This window comes from Chaetura pelagica, unplaced genomic scaffold (genome assembly GCF_000747805.2).
Source record: "Chaetura pelagica isolate M959 unplaced genomic scaffold, ChaPel_1.0 scaffold142, whole genome shotgun sequence".
In the NCBI taxonomy this organism is placed as follows: domain Eukaryota; kingdom Metazoa; phylum Chordata; class Aves; order Apodiformes; family Apodidae; genus Chaetura; species Chaetura pelagica.
Genome location: NW_009952973.1, coordinates 2,109,946 through 2,133,758, shown reverse-complemented (window position 1 = coordinate 2,133,758; position 23,813 = coordinate 2,109,946). Strand labels below are relative to the sequence as shown.

General features: G+C 40.2%; 1 protein-coding gene across 1 annotated transcript in view; it reads right to left on the bottom strand.

The window, feature by feature from the left end:
* Window positions 1–19,831, bottom strand: part of FHDC1 (FH2 domain containing 1) — a 29,702-nt gene extending 9,871 nt beyond the window's left edge. Inside the window, exons 1-7 of the mRNA XM_009995893.1 lie at window positions 19,349–19,831; window positions 12,302–12,363; window positions 11,635–11,737; window positions 3,159–3,244; window positions 2,978–3,078; window positions 751–821; window positions 541–648 (exon numbers count right to left, since the gene is read on the bottom strand). Of these exons, the coding sequence (XP_009994195.1) occupies window positions 541–648; window positions 751–821; window positions 2,978–3,078; window positions 3,159–3,244; window positions 11,635–11,737; window positions 12,302–12,363; window positions 19,349–19,831 (1,014 nt within the window). The remainder of the gene's footprint in view (window positions 1–540; window positions 649–750; window positions 822–2,977; window positions 3,079–3,158; window positions 3,245–11,634; window positions 11,738–12,301; window positions 12,364–19,348) is intronic.
* Window positions 19,832–23,813: the final 3,982 nt, after the last annotated feature.

The following is a 23,813-nucleotide window of genomic DNA, read 5'->3' as shown; positions in this document are numbered from 1 at the left end:
GATGGTGAAGGAGAGCCGTGCTGGTTGGTGAGGAAGAAGGGGAAGAAGGTGCCCAAGCAGAAGTTTCCCTGCAACCCATGGCGAGATGGCAGCTGTGCCCCTGCACTCGTGGAGGAACAAACGTGGTGGAACATTTCCTGGGGAATGTCATCTTGGGCCCAAACCAGGACAACATGTCAGTCACCAAGGGAGGAAAAAAATCCTGCAAAAAATGTTGCTCAAAAGATTCAACAGGAAGGTTGAAAGAATATTTATCAAAATAAGCTACTTCCACAGTGTAAGAATTCAGGACAAGAAGAGAAAAGCCACAATGAGGAAGTTAGATGAAGGCAAGCTTTTACGTTCTAGAAAGAAAAGGTTTCTGGATAGGATGACAAGACATAGGTAAACTGGTGAATTTGTGGCAGGAGAAGAAAGATGATGATTCAAAGCTGTAAAAAAGCTCCTTTTTTCTGAAGCACGTGACCCCTTCTATACTCTACCATCTATGGTTTTACATTTGTAGCAGTTGCTTTTACCAGCAAAATAGTTTTTCTATACCAGAGCAACAAAATGCAGCAGACTCATCCCAGGTTTGTTTGCTTTTGTGTCCGCCAGCTTGAGCAGTGATGACAGTTTAAATCCAACAGCATTGCCAGCATAACCTCCCTAAAAAGAAAGAAGCAAACAGCTGAGGCATGACACCAATGGGCAGCAATACTAATGAGGAAGTTTGGTCAATCAGCCATCTCCATTTTGGATGTCACTTACCGCATTCATAATGTTCCCAGCCTGAAGGACCAAGTGCAATATGGAATGCAGTTCCTCACAAGTCATTAGCTCTGTAAGGTACAAGAAAATTGCCATCTAACAACTGTTTGTTTAGAAATATACATAGTCAGTTACCAAACTCCTCTTCATCTCAAGCTTTTAAAGGCAAAAACTTGTATTTTACAAGCAACTACAACAAACCAGAAAGATTATGGGGGGCAAAAAAAAAAGGTATTATTCAAATTCACAAGCAGAGTTCACAGACCCCAAGTGTACGCTGGACTGTAGCTCAGCAAGTGTAGTATTTCCAAGGCAATCCTCAGCAGCTAACAAAATATCTGGGGCCTAGTCCTCCAATGTGCAAAGTGTCTCATGTAAGTGGTTTAAGTATCCTTACCACCTACTAATCCCAGCATAAGGCAACTGCTCTGCACCTTGCAGGATCCATTTGCCATTTCCTGGGACTGGGCTTTTAAACAATTACTCTTTTTCTGGGAGACTTGGCCATCAGGCCTGAAAAGATAACAGTGTTTAAAGTTTCCTTGCTTATCCCACTCTCACTATGAATCATCGTTTTATTTCTGTATGATCACCATCTCAGAGCAGCATTTATTTTACTTTAGTCATATCAAAGATGATTTAGCACAAAGACACACTCAGTGTGATGCTAAGAGTCAAATGGAATAAAACTGCTTTTTAAGGCTTTTCCATCACAGAATCCTGTTTTGTACACATCTTCATTTTTTGCAAAAGGCACAATCACACCATCTGCATTCATACACCTTTTCACTCAGTCACTTATAAACACAAATTAATACATGTGCTTATAAAGTCACATAAAGAGTGATTGCCTTAGAAGTAAGATACAGGAATTCAAAACTGTAAAGAATTAATAAATTAGCATTACACAAGTGGCACAGCAAACCAAGTAACTCCAAATTTGCCAGTGCCCATACAGCAAGGAAAATCACATCAGCTGTTTTTAATGTCAAGTACTATATTTAACACTGACAAACACAGTAAAAAGTGGAATCCTTTTGATTGCAGTGTAAATGCTTTTAAAAAACCATTTTGCTGAGAAGTTCACATTCTATAACTTACCCTGCATTTAACTGCTCAACTCAATACACTATCATTCTAGAAGCAGACAGCCCTTGTATCTTTGTATTAGCAGCCTAAAAGCACAGAACTAATTAAACAACTTTTGATCTAACAAGCTTTAGGTGAGGAAGAAAGGAGGAAGAGGAGTGAATACAAAAGTCAACGCCACATTTCATACAGCCAAAGGGAAAAGGCAGGTTCTAAAGATTTTGCATAGTAAGAGCCTGCTCGGTGTCACCATGAAAAACATCCATTTGCAGCCTAGATGAGAATCCACCAGGCTATTTAGACCATCCTAATACTCCGTGATTATCAGTGTTAGAACTTAAGTAAATATTCTCTCAGCTTAATTACAAGGAAAGAAACATAGGAGTTGGGGATAGAAAAGTAGATGCAATTCCTGAACAACTTCAGGCTATCAACAAACCCTGAAGTGAACAGACCAAATGGAGAAGCGCACATGACAGGTGGACTGAAAACAGGGAAGCTCAGTCTGATTTGCATGACTGGCCCAGTGCAGGAGTTGGAGACCAAAGAGTCTCCTCTGCAGGGAATGAATTAATCAGTTTGCAGATGTCCTGGTTGAAGGACATGAAGGACAACAGGGCGCAGCTGCTTTTATGCATAAGATATTCCTTCACATACGTCTGTTGCTCAAAACACAAAGAACAATGATTTGAAAGAGAGCCCAATAAGCTAAAGCACATTTTTCTGAGTCAAGAAGGACCTGGTTCAATCTCCACTGGTGGGAAAAACACACCAAGCTTTTCTCCCTTTCCTTTCACTAAAAGTGACTATCACAAACACTGGTACTCATACTTCAACACTTCTATCACTGTGCCTTTTTATAACACTAAAAACAGTCTAACCAGTGGTCTAACAGCTTGTCATAAAATTTGCCAGCATGACCAGAAAAAAACAGGCATTCAAGGCAGAGTCTCCAGATTTTTTATTTTGTAAGCAAAGATTCACCAGACACACCCTGATGGCATTTGTCAGAGGGGAGTTAGCTCCCTTTTAATAGCTAAGGTACCTGAAATTCAAGCTCTATAGTCTTCATAATGTAGACTAATTAACATGCTAAGAAAAACAAGAGTATTATACATGTCCCAACATGCTTAATTACCTTCTGTTGCCCGTCTTATAATTTTCATGTCATCTTGTAGAGAAGCACAGGAGGGTGAGAAATCCCTCTCCAACACCATGGCTTCAATCCTAAGAGCATAGCTGGAGTACACAAACAGGTCAGAACTGACAGCCGAAAAAGAACATTTATCATTAACAGAATAAACATGCTATCTCCTTACTTTGGCACCTGGATTAGATAATACATGAAGGAATCAGCTTGAGACAGTTTTGATACATCTCCATCAAAGGCTTTTAACTTCTTTATCTAGAAAAGAGAAAAAAACACTAGCAAAGAATTTTATCAAAGACCAAGATCATCTTGACTTTGGAAAGAAACACCTTGAAAAGCAGTAAATTTAACAGAAGGCATTAGAGAGTCCATTCAGTGACCAACTGAATGGCTTCACTGTCCAAGCTCCTCTCATTTGCACACATAAATAATAAAATAAATTAAGTATATATGTATATATATATATAAGCCCAGTAACATCACTCTTCCCCCAAAAACCTATCTGTACAGTCCAGTGGAGAAAATACAATGCCAAAGTTCTGACTGAAGATTCTGATTTCTGATTTCCAATTCATTGTACTGATTTCTGATCTAAGATTGCTCTCCTTGCTACATTTATGACACTGCTATTCCAGTTTCTGCAGGTGAACTGGCACTTTTCTTTCCGACTGGTCCTCTTGCTGTTCTTGAGCTGTTTGCCCAGGAAATAGCTGCTCAAGTGACAATCTGAAAATTGATCCTCAAGTCCACAACAACTGTGATGTACACTTAGGCATAGCTTAAAGTCAACTGTGTTCAGCATTTCCAGCATAGGACTACAAGATCTCTTGGGGCAAATGCAGCTACGGTATAAGTTACGGTTTGGTTTTTTTTCCAGATACTTGCTTCAACCATTTCCTCTAAAACTCTCTTAGGTGGTAAACTTCATGCTCTTTGATTTTGTTGTTTGTTGTTTTTTTTTTTCATTTGTACAAAATATTTTAAAGATAAATGCAATCCTGCATTTTAAGTTCTTAGTCGCCAGCACTTTGAGAACACCATTTACATGCAAAGGAAATATCACTGTATTAATTTTGTCAATCTTCCTTCCCAGCTCCACCAAAGTCCGTATTATTTGCATGACCTGGAAGCCACTAATCTGCCCACATTCTTACTATGCGTTTATATGGAAGAACTGGAAAATACATGCAGATATGTTTAAGTGGAATTTCTTCCACATCTTCCAACACAGCAACTGTGTCCATAAGCAGAGCTTGCTCTCAATTACACTGTTTCTTCATTCAACCAACAAGTTCACACCCAGCAGCAGCTGTCTGCTTCCACTGCTTCACACACAAGCCCATCATGCTTCCTTTTTATAACATTACACTTTAAGTCCACTCATAACTCCACTTACACACATGGTCTTCAGTTTTAGAAAGCATATTAGGCTATACTGGAGAGAGGTGCTCTACATCTGGGCACCAACAGTTACCAGGTTGCCACAACTCAGCAAGATTTCCACAGGTGTTTTTTTTTAAGCATCAGGCTCCAAAATAATAATTTATTTTTCTTCTTTCACAGTAAAAAAGTAACTGATTTGTAGTGGAAGAGAACATATGCTATGCTAAATCAGGGATTTGAAAGAAATTCTCCACTAGCAAAACAAATGGATTATTTTAACAGCTTAGTTCTGCTTTATTCCTATTCTTTTTTTCACATCATTAAAAAACAGAAATGTTGAAAGCACAATAAGGAAGAGGAAAAAAAATTTACAAATTTAACCCACAATAAAAACCTGCATTTCAAATTAAAAAAAAGCCAACAAACAAAAAAACGACCAGAACTTATGACTAATCAAAGCACAATTTTTATTCAGGCAATCTAACTCCACTTCTTAACACTCACCCATTTAGCTCAAGACACTCAGACAAAAAAATCCTTTAAAAGATAAAAAACATACCCATTTTTTGAAGCCTGAGAAAACTTAATTTACAGAGTCATTCAAGAAGTCTGCCAACAAAAAACAGGAAAGACCAGACTTGACACTCCTGATGATTCTAAGGTGTCAAGCAAGCAAGAAACAAAACCAAAATAAACTTTTTTTCCTACATCATGAAGTGGGGAGTGGGAGACATCTACTATCTCAGTCAGTGTTTGCAGGTGACCTTTAACCTAGCTTCCAAAAAATGGGGGTCTGCAACCTTAGCAACAAAAATTGCAAGTTCTCCAACCTTCTTTTAGTATATTGCAAGTATCAAAATTTCCCTGAAAAGAATGTGGGTATTCAGACTTGGGGTGGGATGAGGGAGGGATAAAAAGAAAAGCAACCCACCAAAAAACCCACCTCAAATCATCAAAATCAGGACAAACCATAGGTAATTACAGGAAGATTAAATTTTAAGTTTTAAATTAACAAAAAAAGAACAACAGGAGATCCTGAGATACTCACAAGAGTATTAACTTATTCATGCTACCTGTACTGTATTTAAATATACTCTTGACAGCAAGTAGCAACCAATGTTATCCATATGGAATGTTAATTTTACAGACACTGGATGAAAATCTCTTTCTTCTCCCCTGTTATACTAGGAAAACTGCCTGGAGTGGTACAAGGGAGTGCTAAGCCCTAGAACTCATCCAGAGGAGGAAGTTTCCTATACACGCACAACAGAAGACACTGACGGGGCAGCCTTCTGACGAGTAGAATGGAGTGTGAATGTAACAATGCAAAAAGCTTTGGGCAGTAACCAACCCAAAAGACAGTCCGTGTAATCAACCTTAAGGCAAAGATGTGCTCACTGCCTGGTTACACTTTTTCCAGCCCACACCAGTCATCTTAAACTCCTCTGTCTTTGCCTTAGATGTCCAAAACTACCTTTATAAGAAGCAACAAAGAAGGTCACCCAACAAGACCAAAACCCAAGCAAGGTGAAAGATAATGACCCATTCCACAAACAGACAAAACAGAAACACGAAAGAGTTACAAGTTCATTTCATCCCAAAATTCAACACAGCACAATCCTGGTTCTCTATACCTGTCTAAGGAGACTAAACTCCCTGTTGACATTAAAACAGTAAATAATCCAAGGAGTAGCTACAGTAAAGATACGACAACAATTTATGTTGTGTTCACTCCTCATTACAAATTTCATAATTGAAAATTATAACTTTTTTTCACCATGAAGAAGGGGGAAAAAAAAAAAGTTATTTTACTTAATAGACACTATTGATAAACTAAAAGAGCAGCTTCTGAACCTATTGAAACATATTTTGAATGGCTCCCCTTCATGTTCCAAGGGAGGTTACTCAAAAGTCCACGGGATTGGCCTCTTCTCTCTCCAGCCATGTTGTCCAAGTCTTCCCAGAGATAGCTGAAATTATCTGATGGTTCCTAGAAGTGGGGGTTAAATTCAACTACCAAATGCAGCCAGGAGCTGCAAAGGAATGATAGGGATTGACAACAATGTTCACTATTAATCATGTCAACAGCTACAGTAGATAGCTTCATTAGTCCGAGAACACAAAAGAGCTAAAAAACATGTTGTTGTTTGTTTGTTTGTTTGTTTAAATCACAGTTAATAACTCTATCAGTTTTGGACTTGACCTCCTCTCTTCAAGAGCAAAACCTCTTCCACAACAGTATGCAGCCACGTACCAAGATATGGCAGTGGAATGTATATATGAGAGAGTGCATAATTATATCGTATGCTCAGTTCTGTATTACTCAAATTGGGCGAAAAGCTACTAATTTAAGTTTTCATTATATTTGTATATGGAATACGCATTTGCACTGTCCGTGCATGTCCAAGCACACTAAATCAGATGTTAAGATACAGAAGATTCTCACATACGTAATTTGCTTTATTTTAAGAACAGTTATGAAACAGAGAAAGCCTGATCTTTGATTTGATTTGTGAACAATTGGAGCAGATATACCTATTGCAAGTATCTCATTATTCCTCGCAGATAGGAAAGCGACTACATTTCTGCCACTCAAGTTTTCAGTTATTTTTGAGCTACCAGTCACACTTATTTATAAGCAGTGGAATTTTACTTTATGGCATAAAACAGGTGTTTGCACTCTTATGCAGGTTCTTTGAAGAAGAGTATAAATCACTACACCACACATCCTCCTATATGTTTGCAATTAATTATTTTCCTGCATTCTGATCAAATAAGTAAAATATTCCCTACATTAAAGCCAAATGCAGCAGTCCAGAGGAGTAAATATTTTCTCTGATTGGTGTTTTGTTTTGTTTTCTTGGTTGGTTGGTTTAATTTTGTTTTTAATATTTCCATACTATGTAAGCACTCAGGGCACTAAAGCAAAATAGAGTTAAAAAATAGCAAAACCCCAAAAGCATCACAGTGTAATCTAAGTACAAGGGCATGTGGAAAAGCAGCTAATATATTAGGTGGAGAGGCTCCATGGAACACATGCCTGTTCAGAGGCAAACCTCTACCAGCACATGATAAAACAAAAATGGGGAAAACCTGTAGTTATCATAAGGGGCAAAAAAGGGAGCAGGTGGTGAAAGCTATGAAGGATGGTCAGCCATATAGAGCACTGTCTGAGGAAAGGAGGGGGCAGTTAACTCCACAAACACGGTTTGAAAAGGGCAGAGCTGACAGACAGAAACAACTCCAGTGAAGAAGGTGGCAGATGACAAGGGTTTTAAAACCGAGTATCCAAGCAAAGGACAGGCTTGAGATGTTATAAAGAGATTTAAGACACTGTGTTGATAACCATGTGTGGGTGAGCTGATTAGCAGCATGATGCACTCTCTTCTGTACATATTTAAAGCATAAATTATGGCTATTCTAGCTCGTTAAACGCTGGCCTCTCTCGACTTCTACCAGCCTGGGCCTGCTGAAGAGTGCAACAATATGCACATAAAAGCAGCTAAAAACTTTGGTTAGGATGCCAGTAAATGACAGCTGTCAGGCATTTTAACAGGATATTGTTAAGAAAAAGCTAGGAATCTTTTCAGAAGTGATACAGGCAATTGGTTCACTGAAGACAAAGGCTCCCTGGAAAAAAAACCATGAGCTGCAAAAGAGATCTGAAGCAGAGGAGATTCCAAATAGGCATTTCTTCCTCTTACAAACCTCCTACCCATAGTAAGGCACAAGCAGTAGGACTTCTAACAAGGCTTACACAAAAACAGTGATCCTAACTTACTCATTAATGTACTGAGTATCTTTGTATCTTTTCTTCATCTTCTTTTTTTTTTTTTTTTTTTAAAAGCACACCCATGATGGGTAGGCTGGTACCACACCCACAGCCCTGAACAAAACTAAGTGAAACCTTACAGCAAGCTCCAGGTTTGCCAGCTTCAAGAACTTGTCAAGTTTTTCAAATTAAACATTTGAAAATATCCAAATGTTTTCAGCCTGACAAAAGACTTCATAGCAGTGCCAATACTTCAATAATGATGTTACTCAGTTTGACAAAAACATCCAGGGAAGAGCAAGTATTTGCCTTTTATACACAAAAATCTCAACAGCTTTTACAGCTGTTGGGATTTCTCACAGAACACAGCTAGAAAATTACTAGTATTGATACTTATTTCTGCATGTAAACAGAACTGCTGTATTAAAATACTGCAAAAAAAAATAATTTTAAAGATAACAGATGTTAAATACATTTGTTAGCCCAAGTGTTTAGCCTCCATTGTCAAAAAGTTGTCCAGCTCAAACTGGTGAGCAGGGGAACATTCAGGTAATATGGCAATATATCATAATACTTCTAGATAAGACAAGATTGGAGTATAAGGCCAGTGTTTATTCACACTAAATAAACTCTAAAGGTTGTCGATAAAAAAGAAACATGATGGTCCTGAGTTGCCCTTTCGCCAGCCCTTTCTCTTTACAGACTAAGTATGGTACCATATAAAAGAAAAAACAGAACACATTTCCAAACACAAATATTGGGACAGAGCTCTCATCCCAACCTGCAACACGACTGTGCTACTGGGAAATGTGACTGTAAATACCTGAGCTGCTGAAAATACGTGCACACAAAGAGGAACTGCCCAAGTCCACCCGTAGCTGCACCAAGACATTTAGCACCGGTAACTGAATATCACCTAACTTTTTAGGATCTAGCTGCTCGAGTCTCTGCTCAGAGTAATTCTCAACCCCTACAACAACAAGGGAGGTGTTCAGAAGAACTGGAAGTATCTAAGGGTAATGCCAGGGAACTCTCGCTGAGAACAAGTGCAACATTCTGCAAGGATAGGCCAATATGAAGACACCTTGCCAACTCTTATCTCGTATGATATGACAAACAGATCAAAAAAAAGTTAGGGACTAGTAAACAGAACAGCAGAACACATAACACCACTTTGTCTGATATTCTGGATAGATTTTGGATTATTTTTGTGTAGGCAAGGACTGTATAGTTCTGATGGCTTTCCTTTAGCAGTGAATCACTATTCCAGGAGACAAGTATTCAGACTGTGAGGCAGATGATAAACTAACAAAAAAGAAGGGGACATAGAAGGAGAACAATGAACACACATTTAGGGAAAAAAATACTAAGAAAGATGAACAACAAAAGCTTTGGGGCTCCTAAAGAGAATGAATTTTTGAACTGACTACACTAATATTTTAGGAGCCACAGTAAATGAGTTACTAGACCCACTTATTCTTTGAACACTTGAAGCACGAGGACATAAAGGCACTGAAACGTTTTTCCGTACCAGCAGAAATATCAGTCCCTCACACTCAGGATCTTCTCCATTTCCTCTTCCCCCCACCCAAGCCCTCTTGAGGAAAATTCCCAAGAAGTTAAACAGTTACAGGGAGAATTAAGAAAGGGAATCTTTTCCTGACAGTGAACATGAGATCTCTGAAGCATGGAACTAATCAAATATAAATACCTGCACACTGGAAACAAGCTTCCTTCCAGTTTTTCCTTGGAAAGACAAAATATATAACATCTAATGGCCCTTCATTTCTAATGCTTACAACCCTGCACCATTAAATCTCTTCTATTAATTTCTCAAACACCTCCTTAAAAGCACTTCTTAAGTGCTCTGGCCCCACTATCCATCTAGTAAGAAATAAATATACCCTTTCAGTCTTAGCAGCACCTGCTGGATATCTAAAATGTCTAGCTGAATATTGCAGACAAAACGCTGATAAAAGTTCAACAACTTACACTACAATTCCAGCTGAATTACAGCATTTGTATCATAGAAGTACACTATTTGACAGATTTACTACTTGTCAAAAAATAGCAACCAAGATCTAAAAGAGGAAAAGAAGAAAAAATACCTTTCTTTCAGTCTAATTTGCTGAATATAGACTGAGTTAACTAGGAGTCACTTTCTTTTAAGTTAGTACTTCACTGTTCTCCTCTGACTTTTTCAAAGGAGTTAAATTCTCTTTAAATATAGGAATATGTACTGAAATTCAAACAAAGAGGGAAGAGGGAATAGTTTTGAGCTCCTAGAACTACTGTCACCTGTTTTTTGCAGATTAATTACATTCCAACTTGTTGGTACTACCCAATTCTAAAAAATATATTAAGCAAATATAATAACACAACACAGTTTTTCCAAGATTCTCTGCAAAAGCAGCTTAATTTAGTATTATGTATTTTACAGCAAAATAATATTACATGTTTGGCTGTTGACTGGATCTGAGATTTGCTGCTGCACAGAGGAAACTGAGTGCTTTGACAGTATGACCTTGAAGTGGTAAAGCAAATGAGCTGAGGTTGATCTGTACGTGGACATTAACTAGCAATTTCCCGGGTTTCAGCCACCACTTTGATGTGAAGCACTCAAGCAACCCCAATGCTAATTTTGTCAAATTTGTGGTATACATTTCTCTCAAGTACATACAAATGGGTCAGTGCAAATACGTGAGCAGACAAGGAACTGTGCATCATTAAGCAGAGCTTCCAGGTCAGTTGATGAAGCTTCACCTCTTTAATCATGTGAATGGACTTGAAGGTGGACTGGGAGAAGAAAAAGCAGCACTTGCATGCTGGTCATACTGTGAGCACAGGGACCTTGCAGAAGGCACTGCTGGTAATTCTGTGCCTTCTAATGTGTCTCCTTTGGAGCAATAAGCCATGTTAGCAAAATCTGTGGGTGCTGTAGAGCAGCCTTTTGCCCTGTTGGAATGCAGTGACCCAGGCCCCGTAGCAGGCAGATCCCAGATGCACTAAACAGGCAGCAAACCAGAAAGGCCCGGACAGTAGCACAGGGCTACCAATATTCAACTTTCAGGCACTGCAATGGGAGAAATATGAGGCAGGTACCAGAGAAGTGAAATTTAATTTGTCTGCATTAGAATATACTTTGATTCTGAGTTTTCTGAACCCCCAGAGTTATCTGCACACATGAGGGTTCCAGGTCTTGCTTATGGGACAAAAGGGACATCATAAGGGACATCACACAAACAAAAATACCTTATCGCTACTTCCGTTAAGTGGCACCTTAAAAGTAAGTGAAATTACTTGATGTGAAGGGAATGACTACACTGCAACCTCAATACTACATGTCAAATGAAAAACTTTTGCACTCAGTGGTTTCCTATCCTCTTGTTTCAGGAAGGCTTTGGAATTCCTCTTTCACCGACCTTAATGTTGGAATCCCAGGCACTAGAACTCTACAAAAATATGAGTTCCATGTAAAACCAGTATTTACCTCCTCTGCTTCTGGTAATAATTTAAGAAATTCATGCAGCAGTTCAGAACCATAGGGCTCACTTCTTCCATGATAAATATCTTCAATGATGGATTCAGCAGACCTTGAAAAAACAATTGAGCATACACATTTCTAACACTTGCAGGGTGAATAGTAGACAAATTGAAAAAAAAAACCAAAACAACAAACCATGCCTGGGCTACTCACAGGAATTATAATGAGGTTATGCATCAGTGCCCACAGCAGCATTGTTCTAACACCACTTTTAGTGATGCCTTTACTGAAGGGCAACATTATCTATCAGTGAATAAAGATAGCCTTGAAACATCTTGCTTTTAACTCACCCCTTTCTATTAATTATTTATAAAGAAATTAAGTCAGTAAATAGCAGCTTTCTTGCAGTATTACATGAGATATAAGTGCTTCCCTTAATTATACCTGAAAACTCACTTCAATTGGCTAAGGTTAGCACTCTAAATGTTTGGAGATAAGTCATAATGACATTCAAAACTAAACATATTAGGAAAGAAATAATGCAATGTAGTTACTTATCATAAACCTGTGTAGAACTGTAAAATCCACAAGGAACAGAGCACATTTGATAAGAACTACAAATAATTTCACACATCTGTAGCTTGCATTAGCTGCATGGAAAAATCAATCTTACTTTTTGAATTGTTTGAGAAATATCCCAATGTTCATACTTCTTTTTGCATCCAAAATGGAAACCTGGGAGAGAAAGCGAGAGAGATTAATCTACCAATCCCTAGAAAAATAGCATATAATGAAGATATCATTTATTAAATTGTTACAGGTAAATTATTTGCAGTTGCCACAAAATTGCAGGCCAAATGAATACACAGTCCCTTCTTATCAACAAAGATCATGTATGACAGAACTAGTTTCACCATGGAAATACACAGCACACCCACAACACCTTTGACCAAGAGAAGCAAGAAAAAAACCCCGTAACAACATTTATAGAAGGAAAGAATCAAGATAAATTCCAGGTCATTACAAAGTAAAAACATTCTTCTTGCTTATTTTGTAACACTGCATCTTCAAGATGTTGCCTATCAAATAATACCTTTTACTGCATTTGAAGGCCCCACAGTTAGTGAGCACCACGCTACACTTCAGAACCCACCCATTTCAGAGGTTTTCTAGCAAATGTGAGAATGGGCTTTCCAAGCTGAGGTCAGTAGGCTCTACCAATTCCCATCACAAAACTAACAGCCCTGCTGATCCACAGGAAGATAAGTACGTTGATCTTGAATCAAACCCCAAGACAGATAATGCTCAAATCTGCTTGCTTTATCTAGAAGCAAACAGAAACTCACAATAAAGTGTCTCCCCTTACTTTATACTTTAAAGCTGATTTGCTATATCATCTTACTTGGACAATTCTGGAGATTCAGCAGACAGGATAAAAAAAAAGCAAACAAACATTTTTTCCCCTATTTTTTCAAAGTTTTAAAAATAAAACCATTAATTCTTTTTATACTAGTTTTTCTTCCTGTAACAGCATACAAGTTCAAATGTGAGATGTTTGCGCTGTTTTAGCAAATGATGTCCTTAAGGTTAAAATTTTACCACAGCTATTTTGGTGATAACATCGACAAAAGTCGTGAGATTTACAAGGACAAGAGAATTGTTTCACCTTAACAGTGCCACCCAACTGCTACAATAGAACGACTCAGTACACACAGATGTTCAAGACTGTTGTTGGACTCACATGATGCTTGAGGTTTTTGACAACTGGAAAGGTGTCTTGACCTCTGTGACAGTACACAAATAAAAAATACATATATAAATGCAATGTTGGCATCATTATGGAATTGAATTAGCCTGCAGCCAGCTGGTGACAGTGAAGATATAGGTGTGATTAATGTGCTCTTCTTAGCATACACCCAGGAGACAGCCCCTCATCTGCTGAAAAAAGTGAACCAAATTTAAAAGTTTTCTGAAATTTTGGAATTTCCTCTTCTGAAATCAGCCAAGATTAGAAAACACAGGATATCTGCATTTTAGTTTTAATCAGATGACTGCTAGCCTGAAGCCTTCGGTTTTAGCATATATAAAGATAAGAAGACAAACTGCAGATTATTCTCCTGTTATCTTAGGAGTTGAGAGGCCCCCAACAAATCATTAAGTAGGACAGGTTCAACCATCTGTTCCCTCTACAGTATCTAATCTTTTTTAACTGTTTTACTGCAGGGACCTCTCACTGACCTCTCAAACTGCAGCTCTAGTCTCCAGTTGCACTGGTCAGTCCTCATTGTCTGATTTCTCTGTACTAATTTAAGCCTATAAGCTTTGCCATCGTGATTTTAGTTTTTTGGGTTTTTTTAAAGCATATTCACAGTTAACCTGTACATGATATTTTCAGTCACAGTCAATACCTGTTTTGATAAGACTGAACCATCTGGGTAAAATTTTGGTTTTTGTGGCACAACTCAGATTTACAGTACAACCTCAAACAAAACTAGATCTTCTTTTTTTTGACATCTTATGTTGAATAAAAGCAACATATGCAGCTGCATTTGCCCTATCAGTATAATAATAATTCCGTAGCCATTTTTCAGTAAAAGGATCTTATACACACTCCTTCCTCTGTCTATGGCTGTATGCTGTTTTTTCTCTGATTTCTTGCTCAAGCATGCAATCAAAACATGTGGCTCAGCTCTTGGGCACTTTGTTTGGTGTCCACTTCGAGATTATCAAGTGTTCAAAAAAGCTGGCATTACTTAACTACCTTCAAGGAGCTTCCAGATAGGAGTGTAAGGAGGAGAAAGAGGGAACCCTGCAGATGCTCCATAAATACAAGTTCCTACTCCTTGCACATAAATATGGTACCTTCCAACTCGCATTCAGTTGTATATTAGATTTGTCGTCTTAGCCTTAACATCTGTCTGTAATGTCTAATGCTCTTCCCCACCAACTTTTCATATTATTTTGTCCTTGCAGAAAGCTGTCTGCATATTACTTCCTACCAAACTGTTGCTTTTTACCCTTTAAACATTACCCCAGCTTTTAACAAATTCTGTTCGCTCTGCTCTTCTACTCTTACACACCTTCAGCACTGGTGCCAGGATGGCACATTCCAAATTTGTGTTCACCACATAAAAAGATTTTAAAGTGCAGTCCACCAGTAATACCCTTGGACTTCTTGACTCAAAAAGTTACAATTAAGAATTGAGAACAGACTTTCCTAGTTTCACTGGGATTCTCTATACCAAATAAAACTCTCTCATCATAGAATGGTTTGAATTGGAAGGGACCTTAGAGATGATCTAGTTCAAACCCCCCTGCATGGATAGGGACACCTCCCACTAGACCAGGTTGCTCAGGGTCCCATCCAAACCTGCCCTTGAACACACCCAGGGATGGGGCCTCCACAACCTCCCTGGGCAACCTGTTTCAGTGTCTCACCACCCTCACACTAAGGAATTTCCTCCTAATATCTAACCTAAATGATTTCTTGTGATTTACTTCAGACAAATTCAGAAGAGCTTTCTCCATTTTCATCTTTGTCAGATCTCCTGCCAGAGAGAACTCTTACATTTTTGTTTATGCTACTCTGGAAATACTACAGTTCTCTTAAATACTTTGCACCATCTCAATACCTGCACTTTGCCAGCCAATGCAAGTGTCACTGCTTAAACACACTTGTCACCTCTCCTTCATAAACAGTGCAATCCCTGAAGCACAGACAGCTGATTGACTCATGAATCTGTTTCCCATCACCATAGTACTCAACTCAGCATATTTCTGAAACCTGTAGCAGGCACAGAACAGATCGTGTGCAGTAATAACAGCATCAGTTTGACAAATGTTAACCTACCACTGAATTATTCCCTTTTTGGGTGTATTAAGGGAAGAAGAAAATTAGCTAGAGTACCATAGTGAAGTTGTGATGATGGTAAATCTACTCCTGAACTCTGACACAAATTTACAATCAACAAAAAAGATTCAGAAAAGCTTCTGGGAGGCACAAAAAGTCTCACATCAATACTGCCTTTGCAGTGACTACAAAATGCAAAAAGAGCTTCTTGCCATGATTGTCAATGAGGAACAGAAACATGATGAAGTGGATTTATAACAAATTAGTGAAAGCAAAACATTATACATGTTCTTCAGATAAGAACAATGGGGTTTCACATGGTGGGATACAGTTTACAAATTATAGCAAACATAGAACAGCCTGGTGGTGCATGCTAAGATTAGGAAAGATATAAACAACCTCCTGTTTGAACTTCCTCTTCCCTTTACAACAAACTAACCATCACTACTGAGTTTAAAATATTGGTGTCTATTCTTTGAGCCACACACAATGCCTGGAGTGGCTGAGGAAAGGGGCACTTTCACAGTGTAGCAGAGTGAACCTAGCAGCTTTCTGCAGGGCTGTCCTGCTCCATGTCATGTTCCTTTGCCATGTTCCTAGCCTGCTCTTTCCCCTAGGCAGGCACTGGTACTCATCTCATTGCTTTCTTGATGTCTTAGTCTTCTGCTGGACTAACAGGTTTAATCAGTTCTCAAGGAGGTAGAATGAGCATCAGAGCCAGCACAGGGAAAACAGAGATAGGGTATAGCTAGGGGAAGGGAGAAGAGACATCCTGTTCACCCCTTCCATCTTCCTTCTCTCTCCTGCTCTCACTAGCCCCTTGCACAGGTTCTGGAATTCACTGCATCCTTTTGCAAGTCATCAAAACTCACTAAAATAGCTAAAAACCACTCCAGCAGAAAACAAACAAGAATCCAAACAGCATTCTGCTGAGCTACCTACTTAAATCTGTTTACAGAGAGTCCTATGTCTGCTATAGCCAGTGCACAGATGGGAGGAGCTGAGGGGCAGTTCAAAGGCAAAAACGCAAGACTAGATCTCTTGGCTGGCAACAAGCTCTTCTGCCTGCTCCACTGTCAGGCTACCTATAGCCTATGTGAGTGTATGTTGTGCCATACTGCAACACCTCTAAAGGATGGAGAAAGTAAATTGGTTTGTAAACGACGCTCTACACCCCCTATTTTTCAAAGGCTCAAATTAAATGAAACCATGGAGCAAATTAAGCCTTTGGCCATGGAAACATGTTAATTTATCTCCTAAGAGTTTGTCAGAGCTTGTTTACAAGAAGGAAATCATTTGCTGTAGCAGTTTGACTCAAATCTCTAAAGGGACTTTTGTTATATTGATGATGTTTTACCCTTCAGAACTGTGATTCAGTAAGCTGAGTTGGGCATCTAAATTCCCTGTATAAATCACTGGCAAGTGAAGAACTAAAAGGACATGCAGTATTGTAAGATCCTATATGGAGAGACAGCTTTTTCCAAACCTGCTCATTTCATAATCAACAGCAATCTCTAGAGAAGGTACGAAACCCCCTATCTCCACCACAGCCTCTGAGGCAGTGCCCTCAACGTTGGCTGAAGAGTCACTCTTCACTTCCACTGAACTTAGGCTACTCCACTGAGAGGAACCTCACTGAGTCTAAAGAGAAGACTCTCCAGCCATGCCCTTTTGCACAGCACTATGGACACATGCTGGATTTTTTCAGATTTTGCATTTACGTACTTGAAGTTATCTTGAAAATTCATTATTGACTTACTACACCAACTAGACTGATTTCACTATTTAAACTACAAAGAACACTTCTCACTGCTAGACCATAAATCACTTTCTAAAATCAATTGTGTTTTACACAAAAGGAGTAGAGGTACTGAAACACAAAATGTCTTGTTCACGTCGCCCAGTTAGGCCAGCACTGGCCAGGAAGAGAACTAACAGCTTCCTCAGCCCCACACTAACCACAAGGTCACACAGATGCCTTGTACCTCAGCCTGCTCCCACCTTTCAACCTCCAAAGGTTTTGTACAGCCAACTGAGGACAACCATCATACATTAAAGTAAGTGGGCAGCAGCTGACAGCACCGATGACGGAAATCACAAATATTCCCAATGCCTCAAACCTCCACACTGCTGCTGAATGGTGCCTGTAGTAACGTTAAGCATGTGAGCTGTTGCCTGTCTGTGCTTCCGCACTTCCAATAACACAGGATTATCTCCTTCCCTTCTGGCTAAGCAGCTAGTACTGCAAAGTCCATTAGCACACAACAAATTGCTCATCACTGCCTGACACACCACTGCAGCATGCTTGACAAAGCTTAGCAACGGAGTTGAATGTTCTGTCACTAAAGCAGCATAACTCAGAGACAAGTCCTGTTGCCTCATCACCTGCCACGTGCAAAGGCACCGTGGGAGTCCTGAACCAGGGTAGACAGGCATCAAGCAGTACAGGTGCACTGGACCCAGCTCCAGATAAAAACACAAAAACACTAACTTGTAGCAAGGCAGTTTTTTTCATTCCAAGGCAATCCACCTCTTGGAGTAACCCTTGTTTTGCAGGCCTGTAATTTTAATCTCTGACACTGCTCTTAATCTCATGATGCCCCAACTTTCAAGCTGTATATGAAAATATGTGAGCTCTGGAGCATGCTGGGTTTTCCTCTGTGCTGGCTACAGTACACTAGGGGCCATATTCAATTTATGAAACATCATCATTTTTACTGTAACTAGATCTTCACCACACAGCAGTCCTGAAAAGGGGAGCTCCTAAGGAAAGACACGTGGCTGGAGTTGTGTACAGCTGTGTGGAGTACAGGAAGTCCACTCACTGCAATCCTGATTTGAAGATGAACACAGCCTGAAAACAGCACAGAGGTTAATGACTACCTCTGATGATGGCCCCAATTAATCCCTCCCAATGCCAGGGTTTCAAAGTCTGCAATACACATGCCTGTTTTAAACCCCTTACTTTAGTCTATGTACAACATACACACTATCAGTACACAGGTTTCTCACCTTGTCCCTGCAGATTTTGACATCTTCTCAACTCTGCAAAATATGGTGAACTTCAGGTCCCTATTTTCTCACTACAAACTGATACACTGCTACATCTCTCAACCCCCTGCCTTCTGCATTTTGCTTACAAGCTAACACATATACAGACACACAGGAGATTAAATCTGCATTTCAAACATCCAATTACTCCACAGAATGATCACTTCAGACAATTCAATTATGGCTTCAGAAAGAGGGTGTCTGTAAGAGAGACTGTAAGTGGATAAAGTTTGCATTAGCAGGAAAGCAACATTTATGAAAGTTGAAACTTCAAAATTATCTAAATTAAACAACAAATTCCCTTTATCACTATATCATGTTTTATTTCCTCGCTGTCATACTGGTACTTCCCTTCCTGATGTCTCCAGGACATCAAGGGCATACACAGCACTAACCCTTGCAATAGAATCCTCTTCCTTCTGCATGGTTCACGGTTGCATGCAGCACATTTTGTTTGCACAACAGACATAGTGGAAGAGCTGAAACATCACAATACACCTGGTGTTTCACACTGAAAATTCAAGGGCTATCCAACACAAGCAAATACAGATGCCTTGAGCTCCCTCCACTTTTATTTAACAGGTGATCAAATCACAGCACTTGCCAAGTCAAAATAATAAAACACTGTTAGCTCTTTGAAAAACAAATGTGCGCCACTCAGAACAAAGAGTTTATCCTTCCTGTCTTTCCCCTCTCCTTCAAATCAAGACAAATTTGCTGCGGGAATGAAGCACGACAGAGAAAGAGACAAAAGCAGGTCAGAATTCACAACAATTCCTACAGCATTATGTAAAAGACAGGTTTTACTTCAATCCTTACCTCCTCTTTAGTCTCTTTAAATGAAGACTTTGAAGATCGACTTCGGAGGTCCTGGGGTTTGGTTTCTTCCTGCTGCCCAAAAAGTTCCTCGATTTTCTTTGTATCAATCTGATACTGCGGTCTTGCCGCAATCGTCCAGATATTGTTTTTACCACGGACTTGCTCTTCAGGGATAGTTTTCCAGAAAAAGCTCCGCATTCGTTTTTTTTTGCTGTGACTGTCATGTCCATTTGTCAGCTGAGGAGGCACAGGTGTGTTCGGCCCAGGCAGCGGAGGAGGGGGTGGTGGGGGGGGTGGCAGCCCCGGGGGGAGCGGAGGAGCTGGGGGTGCCCCTGCGAGGGGACATGGTGGAGGGGGTGGCGGTGCTGCAGGCTGAGAAAGTTGAGATGCTGTCGTCGTATCCTCGTTCATTAATCCCGTTGCAACTGGAATAGCCCCATTTTCTTTATCATTGACCAAGGAGAGACAATTCATAACATGCATTTTACAGCCTCTCCAAAGAGGAGAGAGTCACTTCCCTGCATCCGTCTGAAACATCGAATAGCGAGGGCAGCAGTAACCGATCTCACGCTCTCTCAAACTCTAGTCTGCCAGCAGCAGCAGCAGCACAAGAGAGGACTGTACCATCTCTGCAACCTACAACAAAGGACAATAGGGAGACTCAGATCAGAGAGACTGGATATTGTCCCTCACACTGAAAAGACTAAAATGAAGGTGTAACAGCTATCAAGTTTTTAATCCAGAAAGGAAACATAGTGGATCAAAAGTCTTTCCCAGGGAAATAATGTGATATTGATCCACACCAGGATTTCAAATAGCTTCAGATACCTAGATTTCAAGAACATACATAAACGTAGGAACACCTCTTAAATAATCCACAGTAAATACCAAATCCATCTATTAATCTTAGTTCAGTGGAATTTTGTAATAGAATATATTTTTCCTAAATCATTAAAGCAAACATTATTCCACTCCTCATTTTATTTTTTTAAAGGCGATTACACACAGTTAGAAAATACAAATACCACCTACAGGACTGGACTAACTGGATCAAACCGACCATGTCTGAACCTTTTTAATTCATGTATTAAAATAACAAAAAACATGTCGACAATTTAACAATCTAGCTTAACATACTGCCTTTTGTCTCTGTATTTTTCACACAACTCTCAGTAAGGGAAAAACAGTGTGCGGTCCCTCAACTCCCTATGTTCAATGAGGATAAACACACAGTATTTGCATTTTGCCATTACTGGTCTGGCTACACTACCTACCACTACTAAGAGATGACAGACCACAGTTTGATTAAGCTGCCCCTTATAATTTGCTTCAGTATCTAGGTTAACGTGGCCAATTCAATAATGGAGGGGGAAAGAGAGGGAGAAAAAAGGACAGAGGAGCCAACAGGAACACTAACCTACACATCCTAAGTGCTATACATGTGCAAATTTCCTTTTTCCTTTCCCTTTCCTAAATTGTTAGGAAAGCTCTCACATCTAAGTTACCTCAGGAAGCGGCTTAACAAGAATCACAACAGTTTTAAGCAATTTTTCTTACATTGTCACTTACTAAATCAGGATTATGTTATTGACAGTAAGCCTTCCAGTAAGAGTACGACTTCCATGAAAAGCATAATTTTGACAAGGCACATCTGTTAAGAGTAGATTTACTTTATAAGTCTCTTAAAAAACAAATTAAGGTATTTCAAGTATAGACTAATGAAGAATTCAATGATTTTATGGAAATTTGTAAGTTATCTCAAAAAAAATTGGGGAATGTGCAAAAAATCAAAGATAACACACCATAAAAATTTAGGTGGAGGAAAGAGAGCAAAAACCAGTTGCAGAAAAACTCAACAGAAAAAGTTTAAGTAATGCACTGGCACAAGAACAATATAAAATCAGAAATCTGGCACTGATTTAGCCATATGCCTCTTCAGTGGGGTTCACACAGAGCTAATAGTAATCCGGATCAATTTGACATTGTGTAATAGTGATGAAAAACCTTCCCTGTCTTTGCCAGAGATCCATCATTAGAGTGTACACAGCAAACAGACCCAAGTCACAGAAACAAGCCTTAGGGCAAATTCTCTTTTGATGTGCAAGGATTCAGCCACTTACAGCTGCACTGAAGTTAATGAAAACAACACAAAATGATCCACGGTACCTTTTGTTCTCAAAAGCTTGCCTAGGTAGCAACAAACTCTTCTTTCCTGCTTCAGATTTTCTAACCTTATGCCTTACGTTACCAAGGTATTTGCAAGAATAGAAAATGCATTAAAAAAAAATAATATCTGTGGGAGGTTTAAGTCATAGGAATGATGGAAAATATTTTAATGGCAGGGTAAGATGGGGAAGAGCTACAAAGAAAATGGATCAGGACAGAGAGTTTCAAATTTAAATCAGTATTAATATCCAGCTGCTATTACAGAGCTCTGTTCATGCCTCTCCTTCCAAGTTCATGATCACAGACGCAGAGAGGCATAAAAAAGCAGGTGCAAGGTGGTGGAAAGAGATTAACCACTCAAAGCAATTAAGTGTTGCATTAATTTAAAGAAATACTCAACTAGGAAAAACCTTTTGCTCTGTACCACTTACTTAAAAGTTAAGAATGTATTATCTAGCCTTTCACCATCACAAAACAGTATTCAACAGTTGTTATTTTCTAACTTGGGTTCCCACAGATTAAAAAAACCCAACAAACAACAAACCAGAAAAAAGAGACAGAGTGACCATGTCCTGAGCAATGAGCAAGAACCTCATTTTGAAACTTTCAGTAAATCTAGAAGTTTTCAGAAAAATGGGATCAAATCCTAGCGAAGCAAAGCTGTAGGCAGAGAGTCATCAGAGCCCCAGTGCTAAGACACAGGAGTGGAAACCGACCGATCTCAGACCTGAGGGCTCCGAGTTAGACAGGGGACACTCCTAGTGAAAGGAGTGGAGAACGCACGGGGAAGAAAACATCCCAACCCAGATGTAAAGATAGAACAGGAAAGCCTGTTCACAAGCCAACAAGCCCTGGACTGCTTCAGATGAGGTAATCATCACCCAGAACCAGGAAAGGGGAAGAATCAGTGCTTGCAAGGAAGGCATGAAAGGAAAGGCACAACATAAAGGCTGGCATTCAGCTTTGCCTTCTGACAGATAAGCATGACGCAGGTGACAGAGGTCACCTGCTTGTAAGAAGACAGCAGTCTCCAGTTACCAGATATCAGAAGACTGGTCAAAATTCCTTTCTCCTGCTGCCTTTCAGAGGAGCGTCCCTAAGATGTTCCCAGTGCCCTCGCCATTCCCGTGGGTGGGAGAGGAGAGAAGCTGGCAGCTGGAACAGGCTCCGGGCTGCTTGGTGGTATCAGCAGGTGCCTCCAAGCAGGAAGCACAGCAAGAGGAGGTGGGGAACGACACCGACGTTCAGACTGTGAACTACAGATTACCGAGACACACCGCTGGGATGGGGATGGGTAATAAAATCCAAGCACAACTTTAACTCCTGAAGAGCCTATCTGTGCTTCTCCAAGGATTAAAGGGAGCAACAAGAAAGGGACTCAAGAACAAGCATCTGAGATGTCTCTATTATGCCTGATTATTGCATGTTTGTTATCCAAAACAGCCCAAGACATGCAAGAGCTCGAAAGGAACATCTTTGCTGCACGTTTTAATTGTGTCCATATTTGGCATAAAAGAAATATTTTATTTCTTTGTCTCGTTCATTGTTTCAGCCAAACTCATCTAACTTGGAAATGTATTTCAAAGGCAGAGGGTGGGGACAACTTTTTCCCCAGGTAAGAAGACAAGCACTCTTAAGTAATTTGTTTCTTGCAAAAAAGGCAGTTGCTGCTGAGATGGTCCTACATTACATTTGCATACACAAATTAACAGGTGAAACGCACGATTTGCTGAAGGGCATCCCATAACTCTTACTGCGAGATATTCCTCCCTTTAACTCACACCTTGTGCTCTCTGCTGCCCACGTTCTGTGTCAGGAGTCCTCCAGATTCTCACGAGAACAACGCCGGTCCTGACACCACGGCCCAACCACAGCATTTGGATGCCTGGGTCTCAACAACAGCTACGCGAAAAGGTCGCCAGCTGCAGAGAAAGAACCTGCAAGCGCTGCCTCGTACAGCCAGTCGCTGATTTCCCCAAAAAGTGCGTGGGGTTACAAAGAAGGCGCAGCTCGTGCTGTCACAGCAACTCGGCGCTTAAACACTTAACGCATCCAACAAAATCCTTCACACGGCGCGAGCAGGACGGGAAGGGACCCCCAGGCAGGCGCGCACCCCGCGAGGGGAGGGCAGGGAGCCGGGCAGGCACCCCCGGGCTGCGCCAGGGAGCTCAGCTCCGGCTGCTCTTTCCCGGGACTCCCGGGCACGGCGCTCGTCCCGCGGCCGGGAAGGGGACGCCGGGGCAGCAGCGCTCGCCCAGCCTTACCGTCTGACCGTCCGTCCGCAGCCCGGGCGCGGCCG